This window comes from Akebia trifoliata, chromosome 6 (genome assembly GCF_017979445.1).
Source record: "Akebia trifoliata isolate Shusen 1 chromosome 6, ASM1797944v1, whole genome shotgun sequence".
Lineage (NCBI taxonomy): Eukaryota > Viridiplantae > Streptophyta > Magnoliopsida > Ranunculales > Lardizabalaceae > Akebia > Akebia trifoliata.
In genome coordinates this window covers 25,214,507-25,224,523 of record NC_141380.1, presented here as the reverse complement: position 1 = coordinate 25,224,523, position 10,017 = coordinate 25,214,507, and the positions used below count along the sequence as shown (strand labels likewise).

The 10,017-nt window shown below is 31.2% G+C and overlaps 1 protein-coding gene across 1 annotated transcript; it reads right to left on the bottom strand.

The window, feature by feature from the left end:
- Positions 1-4,628: 4,628 nt before the first annotated feature.
- LOC147400495 (receptor protein kinase-like protein ZAR1) lies at positions 4,629-8,771 on the bottom strand. Its single transcript, XM_086446194.1, has 2 exons — positions 7,232-8,771; positions 4,629-5,380 (listed from the first exon to the last, which is right to left on the bottom strand). Exons 1-2 carry the CDS (start codon positions 8,520-8,522, stop codon positions 4,737-4,739), a joined length of 1,935 nt encoding a protein of 644 aa, XP_086302320.1. The 5' UTR covers positions 8,523-8,771; the 3' UTR covers positions 4,629-4,736.
- Positions 8,772-10,017: the final 1,246 nt, after the last annotated feature.

Sequence of the window (10,017 nt, the reverse complement as noted above, 5' to 3'; positions counted from 1 at the left end):
AAGATGGATGGGGTGATTGACGCTAATTCTTGACAAAGAACCAAATTAAGATGACCAAATTAAGAAGAACCAAATTAAGATGGATGGGGTGACGTTAATTCTTGACAAAGAACCAAATTAAGAGGACCAACTTAAGATGGATAGAACCAAATTAAGATGGATGGGACTAATTCTTGACAAAGAACCAAATTAAGATGGATGGGGTGACTTTAATTCTTGACAAAGAACCAAATTAAGATGACCAAATTAAGAATTTGCATCAGCTTACTGTTGATCTTTCTCTGGATTGATTGTCTTTTAAATGCACGTAGGGATGTACGTTCAGGTAAACCCCAACCGGACCGAATCGAATTTTTGGACTTGGTCCTGATTTAGTTAGAATAGAGACCAACCCAATAATTCGCGGTCCTGATTCGTAATTTTGAAATTCAAATCTGTATTATAAAAGATGAGTTTATAAAGACTTGAACCAAAGATGTTGTAAAGTCACGACTCCCTATCAACTAGTCAAGTGAGTTATTGTATTAAAATTTATAACAATTAATTTATTATAACAACTTGGATTTAAAAACATATATAAATGTAAACTATATAACTTATATATATTTATAAAACTTAGATAAATTTATATAAATAATTTATATTTGTAATTATATAAATTATATTACTTATAAATAACTATACAACTTACACTTAGAAATATATCACACAATAAATAAATTAAAAATGAACCATAACTCTTTTATTGATAAAATTAGAAAATTCCATTTAGATATTAAAATTATTACATTGAGTATAAAAGTAAGTTGAAAAATTAAACTAATTATGATTACAAAAATAGGGAAGTATTGCATCAAAATAGTTTGAATATATCCCAACTAGGTTGGCACCCACTCATTTTATTTATCATATGCACAACTCAACTCAAATAAATAATAAAAAATAAAATCAAATTTAAAATTTCTCGGATGATTGTTCTAATTGTATTTCTTTTTATTGTTATTCTCCTCTTTAGCCTAACTACCAATCTTTCAAACAAATTAAAACTTCTAATATATCTGAAATGAAATGACTTCTATATTGAGATAAGATTTTTCCACCCGTACCGAATACTAATTCTAAAGTCACGATAGACACAATAATCATTAATAGATCACATGCCATTACAGATAATAAGCAATGTTGCATATTACAATTTTTTGACCATTCTAAAATATTATAATGACTATTATCCCCAATTTATATGAGACCAGAATTCAAATAATGTTGTAATTTGAATTTTGGATTATTATTATTAAAAGTTATAGGCGCTCTTAATAAATGTCGAAGAAAAATAATTTTCAAATCAGAAGATGAGGATGTTACATTATGAGAACTACTATTAGTAGTATTATTTAAACTATACTTAATTTCATAAATGTTATAAAGTTTAAATTTTTTTTTTTTTTAAATTTTTTTTTTTCAACTTTACCATCAAGATCACTATTTAAATTAAAAATAAGTTATAAAACCTTAATTTTAAATTTAAGGTCTATAATTGATGAAAATGCTAAGTTTGTGGAATAATTTTTTAATATTTATTAAATTTATAATTCATTTGTGTAAAATTATTATTATTAAAATTCAAATTTAAAAATTCTTTAATTTGAGTTAATTGCACAAAATTTGACGGATGTAACATATTTTTATCCAGAAAAAAACTTTTATAATTTTAACAAAATTTTGAAAATAAACACAAATATTATATTAATTATTCTAATCATGTTATTCCAATTTTATTCCATTAGGTGTGTCTTCTAAAATATTTTTTATTGGATTTTTATAGTGAATTGCGTGTTGTAATATATAATAGATGAAATTCTATCAATGTGATACATCTAATGATAATTAGTAGGTGGTAAGTCAAAAAATATATAATATCCATCAAATCATTTTTGTTTAATATGTGATACTCTTATACTATTAATAATTTTTTTAACATTTTCAAAATTATTATTTATATATTGAATATCATCTTGTACTATTAAATTTAGAATATGTGCCGTACGATGAACATGTAATAATTATTTTAAAATTGGTTCTTCAAATAAAACATTTTTAAGATAAGTTATAATATTGTTATTACTACTTACATTTTTTTAATGTAATTATAAATATTCTATTAATAATTTTATAATCTAATAAAATATTTTGTAAAGTTTCAAAAATTGCTAAGTCAGTATGTTTTGCCTTTAATGAAGAAAAAGATATAATTCTTTTATGTAATTTTTAATTTTCATTTATAAAATGTGTCGTAACACACAAATTGATATATCTTGAATGCAAGTCCATAAATCAAAAGTCAGGCATATTTTACTAGATGCATTTTGTAATAAATTTGTAATTTCTATTTTTCTTATTTTAATTACATATCTTTTCATTGTATTTATAGAAATACTTTCAAAATTAGAAAAATACGTTTCTTGAATAAATTTGTTATAATGTATTTTTTTCAATTACTAAAAATGACATTTCTTCCATAATGAAAATTTTAATAGTTTTTTGTCATTCTCTTTTTGTATCATATGACCATATGCTTACTTCGTCGATGATTGATTAACTAGGTAGATTTTAACTAATATCAGATTATTCTCTTTTTGATCACGAATTTTTTATGTGTTTATTCATTGTACTCGTTCCAGCAGATGTACTAAAATTAAAAAACCCTTTATTGTGGGGTTCTCCAAAAAATTAAAAAACTCTTATTCTACATAAGTCAAAATATTCAAAATTTAAAATTTAAATTAAACTTATCTAAAATATTATCATAATCTAAACAACTTAACAAATTAATTAGAGACCAATAATATTAACTAAACCTATAGGTTACTCTTCAAAATGTTTAAACAATAATATTGTACAAAACTTTTATAACATAAGCTTACAATCATGAAATCTTAACGAGTAAAAAACATTACAACAATAACAATAAGGAAATTAACAATAATTGAAAATCTTACTATTTAATTATTAAAATAAAATTATTGATAATTCCAAACAGAATCGAAAATCTAAAATATATGGATTTGATAAAACCCAAGCAAAATCGAAAATCTGAAAATATGTATGAGTTTGAATAAATCCAAGCAAAAGTGAAATCTGAAAGTATATAGGTTTGGAAAAACCCAAGTAAAATCGAAATCCAAAAGTATAAGGGTTTGGAAAAACCCAAGTAAAATCGAAAAACTAAAAGTATACAGGTCCAAGCAAAACCGAAATATCTTAAATATATAGGTTGGAAAAACCCAAGTAAAAAAACTGAAAAAACTAATAAAAAGTATATGCGTTTGGAAAATCCAAGCAAAATCGAAAATTTTGAAATATTTAGATCCAAAACGAAATCGAAATCTATGAGTATAAAACTCAAAATGAAAATCTAAAATCCATCAGTATAATACCCTAAATGATAATTTGAAATCTATGAGTATAATACCAAAACGAAAATCAAAATATGTGAGTATAGATCCCAAAAGCGAATAATCTTAAATTTATGAGTATGATATCAAAAATTGAAAATCTGAAATCTATGGGTGTAAATCTAATCACCATAAAATTTCTACAAGATTTTAAAAAGAATCTAGCTAATATGACAACAATCATGCGTGAATAGACTTTAATCTAAAATATAGAGATTCAAAAACCTACATTCTGATATCACATGTGAGATTTATAACACAATCTTATTCGCATAACTATTAGTCTATAATTCCCAAGATCAAGAATCAGTCATATATCTCAAGAACGTAATCATGTTCCTAAAGATCAAGAATTTTAAGGTATTACCATGTGTCATAAGTCAAATCGATGATCCTAGATTATATTAGAGGTGTGTCTTTTGTAATCCACGGGCCAATGATCCGATATGTGCAAATCTCAATCGTGTTTTTTTAATTTTAAGATTCACCTTCTCTCTCCTTTCTATTTGGATCAACTAGCGTCCTAGTGATTGATAGAGATCACCACGACTCAGAACCCTATAAGCTATGTATGTGCGTCTCTCTATTATGGGGTGTCGATCCACTTAAATAGATGAAAATAGAAGACTTAGATATCCTCTTTTAATAAGATTCCTATCTATCAAAATTTCCTACTAAAACTTAAAGAGTATATTTCTAATTCTAATTATATTAGGATTTATCATTTATTCATTTATTATTGATGTCTTTAATATATAGAATACTTATGCAAATAATATACTTAAAAAGTGTAGGTTACTTTGGACCACACAAAATTGGATACTAACGGTTCTCTATTCAAATGGAATTGGAACTTCAAAACCAAGAGATTCTTCGCCTTTCCACTAAATGATATGGGAATGATTTTCCATATCATGGGATCGAGCTTACCTGTTGATCAGAAAAAAAAAATTTTAATTTTTTTGGGACAATATTGACCGAAAAGTTACTGCACATGTTTACCCTTTCTTTTGACCTTTAGATGAAGGAACATGAACTAAAACTTGAATATTAGAACTTCAATGCCTATCCTCCCTATCCCTATATCAGTTTGCCTTTTTGATCTTGAATTAATCCACTTCTGCTGATTTCTTTTGTGGGAGAAGTGGATGTTAAGAAACCTCTCTAATGAAATTCATCAATCACCCAATCAAATTCCATTTATCCGATGATCCCACAAAGTTACAAAGCCGCCACAATACAGCTTAAACATCAAAGCAAAGAGTAGCTCCAAAACAAGTTTCAATGAGATCCGATGCGATCAAGACTTTCTAAAACAGCTCTCATCCGTGGCCGCATCTCTGGGTACAATTCTGTGCAACTAAGAGCAATGTGGAACGCTGCAATCACTTGTTTCTTTGCATAAACTTCATGCAGAAGCACTGAATCTATAATCTCAGACAGCGGACGTTCCTCACGAAACGCCTTCCTCACAAAGCTCTCCAATTCCTTCCCATACTTTTCCGGCCCTACTTCATCAGGAAGTTGTCCAGTCAAAATCTCCAAGATTACAATTCCAAAAGAGTACACGTCACATTTCTGTGTCATCCTACAGCCAGGGCTCCGAGCCTCTGGAGCCAAGTAACAGATCGACGAAGATGAGGTTTTTGTCTCGATTCCTGAGGATACAGGTTTGTGGGTAGAGCTGGATTTCTTGGAGATGAATTCCGTGGATTTAGCGGTGCTCGCAACAAGTCGGGCAAGGCCAAAGCCAGAGATATATGGCTGCAAATCTTCGTCGAGAAGGACTTTTGATGATTTAAAGTTCCCATGGACATACTTGCGAGGACTGCATTCATGTATGTGTGTAAGACCTTTAGCAACACCTTGGATGATCTTCAAACGAACTTCCCATGATAATGGTGGCAAGGAATTTGAAGGCCCTCCTGAAAATTTGGTTGAAATTTTTGTAAATATAACCTTTTCCCCTTGAGTTGAATGTATGTTCACAAGAAGGGTAAATAAGTAAAAAGCGAATGTGATTTATACATTTAATAACCATTTTCATTAAAAATAATAATTACAAACGCAAACATAGGGTCATTTTCTTCAATATTAAAATAACATGGCTGGTTCAATAATTGTTGCATGATATTCATTGCTTTCTGTATTTCCTTGCAAATATGGTGGTATTGTGGTTTCTATAAAGCCTACCACAAAAATAAGTAAATAAAAATAAAAATTGACCATCATCATCGTCGTCATCAAATCCATATCCCAAACAAAAATTTCGGATCGGATGAATAAATCCTATTTCTCCATTTAATTTTTGTCTAAGCCATGTCTTCTCTATCAGTCAATCAAAGTGTTTTCTTGTCTGCTCTCACTACTTCAGTAATGGGTTGTGCATCTTTAATATTTATTGACAAGTCTAGCATATTAAAATGATGCATATAAACAATTATCACCTTTATTTCGACAATTAAAAATGGTACCTTAAAACATTCCAATTAAAACGTGTTGGCCAAACAGTTGGCACCTGAACAGCTCCCTATATATAAATATACACCACCACTATAGTTAATTGCAGCTGCTACAACGCTAACGACAATTAACCCCATATGTTATAACGACAATGAGCAGAGCATAATTTTGAACATATACCACTCTTGTCTCGAGAGCAGCGTTGACCACCCAAAATTATTGGACTTGAACATGGTGGGTGGGGGTAACTAACAAAATGGTTGGTTCTGAATTTGCATTCAATCAGTCTGAAATGGTGGTCCAACTAGATTTAAAAATAAAAATAAAAAATAGTCAGTTTGGCTCAAACAGAACCAGGATATTAGAAAGAACCGACAGTATTCCACAGAACCAGGGGTTCAACCAACAAAAATTGTCTTAATGAACACGTTCAATAATCAAACTGATAGAAATTCAATCTTGTCCCTTTATGAAAATAAAATAAGGTAATTTATCATATTTCAGTGTATAATGAGGCTAGATTGCCTAATTATAAAGGCAAAAAAAAAAAAAAATTTATTACAGAACTGATTTTGAAAAGAAAAATCAAAGGTTTTGTTGAAGATGATGGCATTCAGGTCATTTTTTATTAGTTTATAAGAAAAGACTAAGGTAGTTTGAAAACATAGGGTTATCTTAAATATTCACAAACATGGAGGGGCGTCCATAAATCACCCACAAAAATCAATAGCAAAAGAAAAGATTGTGTCAGAACGCGTGCAGTCAATAAGACAAAAAATATTATATATATACTCAACTAAGCTAACACGAACACACACACATACTCAAATTCCAAAAATGCCCCAAATGAAATTTACAAAGACCCTTATACTGCCATACAAAAATATGTATATTATATATTATAATAATAATAAAAGACAAATAACATAGTTAATATCACTTGAATTCTGCCAAAACCAACCCTTCCCTGAACTAGTTGGGGTTTGAAGCTGAGTGAATCAGTCAACCATATGTCCCATTATATGCATTGGGACCACACTTAATCAACCCAATTAAATCATCCTAGCCATCCAAGCGCTACATACTCTTTTTTGTTGACTGAGGGATATTTTAGTAATCTAGATTCTAGAACAGTTTTCCCTATTTGGTAAAGAATTTAATTCCTAAAACGGTAATTAACCGGAATTAAAATGAATACTGTTCTGAAAGGGAAATTTCATAATTTATTGCCCATATTTTTCGGAAAGAGTCCGTGAGTAAAACATACCACGACAATTAAATTAAAATTAAAAGATGAAGAAAAGGAAATTTACCGTGCAACGCGGAGTACAAGCTGCCATTAGAGATGAAATCAGAGATCAAAAGTTTCTCATCACTTGCATAGTAATAAGCTCTCAACCGTACGATGTTTGGGTGGTGGACTCTCCCAATAGCTTCCACTTCCGATTCAAACTCTTTGAACCGCCAAATAACTCCAACTTCACTCAGTCGTCGTACCGCCACAACCACACCTGCTGCACCTGATCCTCTCCCCACCACAACCTTGTACACTATCCCACTCCGGCTCTTTCCCACTACGTACGCAGATGCCCTCAACAAATCCTCTAATTCCAACCCAAACCCTTCATCTACAACCGCGAATTTACCATTTTGCCCCTCTTCCTCTTTCTCCTTACCAATTTTTTCTTTTCCTACTATTTTACTCTTCTCAGAACTCATTTTTTTCCGAAACAACCAAATTGAAACCGAAACAGCTCCAACTATAAACGACACTCCAGAGATTAACGGAACCGTTACAAAGCTTCCTCTCGCTCTCTCACTCTGTTGGGGACGACTTGCTTCATTTGAGAGACTAGAGTTAGGGTTAGGGTTTGTAGAGATTTCAGGGATTCTAGGGTTTTGAGAATCTGGGCATGGATTCGACAATGGAAATCCACACAAATTAGGGTTTCCAGAGAAAGCCGTGGGGCCTTGATTCAACAAAGATCCGATCTGTGGGATTTTTCCACTGAGATTATTGTAACGAAGATCTAAGCTCACAGTGACCCGAAACGTCCCAAAAGATTCTGGAACTTCGCTGGAAAAACGATTGTAAGAAAGATTTAGCGTTCCTGTAAGATTGGAAAGTTCGCTGAGACTATTTGGGAGAGATCCATTTAAGAGATTCGAAGAGAGATCCAAATGGGTTAACGATTTAAGGGTTTTGATTTGATCTGGAATCGGACCAGTAAGTGAGTTGTGAGAGAGATCGAGTGAGATGAGAGAGGTGGCGTTAAAGAGGCGAGAAGGGATAGGTTTGGTGAAGTTGTTGTGAGATAGAGAGAGACGTTGGAGAGAAACGAGTGCGCCGAGTACTGAAGGTATGTAGCCATTGAAACTCTTATTGGGGAGGTTGATTTCGGAGACTTGACCATTAGAGCAAACGATTCCGACCCATTTACAAGGAGTTGAATCGGATTCAAACCACGTGTCGAGATAGTGAGTTGGATCGGTTGTTATGGCTGATTTAAGAGCAAGAAGAGAGAGACCATCGGAGTTGAGAGAAGAAACAAGAGAGGAGAAGAAGAGAATAAATGCAGGAAAGCTGAGTAGGAAAAACTCCATTTTTTTTTTCTTGATTTTGTGTTGGTGATGATGTAGTGCTTTTTGTGTTACTCTGCACTGGCTATGTAGGTAACATGCCTGCAACGAGGAGTTGCAGAGAAGAGAAGAAGAGAGTGGAGCGCTTTGGAACTTTTGTTGTTGAGGTGTGTGGTAGTGTAGAGTGGGGAGGGAGAGAGGGAGAGAAGGAGGGAGGGAGGGAGTGGAGCAGTGGGGAAACGGGGTTGTTTTCGAGACAATTAATTTGAAAGCGAGTTTTATTCGTAGGCATCTGTAGACTACTTTTTAAACAGTCGAGAGAGTGCTACGTTGAGAAAAATTACAAATAAAATAGTACTTTAACACTCCCCTCTAGGGTTCGTTTGAAATATCGTATTTAAATAGCTACTTTTTTTTTTTTAAGTATGATTTTGAAAATGAATAGCTACTAACTTCCAAATCAAAATTTAAATAATGTTATTAAACGAAAAATGCCAAAATTGTAGACAAAATTTTGTTGTATATGATTAAAAAGTTTTGAAATTTGCTGATTTTCTGTGATGATGGTCTCTCTCCTCACAAAAAATCAGTTCGTTCCAAAAATTTTAAACCCATAAAAAATATTTACAAATTAATTGTAAAAAAATTGACTATCTACAATTCTTTAACTTATAAAATTAGGGTTAGGAATTTTAGAATGGACTGATTTTTGTGATAATGATTTTTCTCATTTTGGAGATTATTCTCACAAAAAATTAGTCTATTCCAAAACTTTTAACTTATATAGGACAAAACATTTCATCTAGAAATTTGTCTACAAAACTTGACTCCTTACTTCTAATTGAAAAACTATATGAGCACATTTGATTCTGCGTGAAAAATATGATTTTAAATCTCGTATGAAACCAAGACAACTCATTTGATATGTCTCAATATTGTCCCCCAATGAGACACTTAGACAAGTCAAATATATCAACGAGATTTAAAATCATTCCTCAAATATATCGAAGAAATTGTCCGAGATGACTCAATCTCGTTCATGGATGAGACGTTAAAACAAGCTTTAAAACCATGGTGAAAAATAAGTGAAATTACATTTTTCATTGTTAGTTTTTTATGAAAATTGATTTTTATCCTCATCTAAAATTTTATTGGATTTTATTTTCCTACCCAACCTTGTAGAAAATGTAAATAAAATATTGAATTGTTCCTACAATATTGTCCTCGACACTGTCTTTACGTGGTGCTATGATAGAACCCTTTCTCAATATACTAGTTCGTACAATCTAAGGAAAATAAATGGTTCTTTGTTCAAAATGAAATATACAAGGTAATAATTGATTGTCATTTACTTCGTAAAAATCCCATCTTGCTATTGAGGATTGATAGTTAAATGAGTGACAAATATCATACCCTCGATAGCGAGTTTAGGGGGAGAAAATATAAGAGGTGTTGACTAGAGATTGAAGGCAACGACACTTAGATCATTTTTGGGTAGTATTCCAAATTCGAAAGTAGA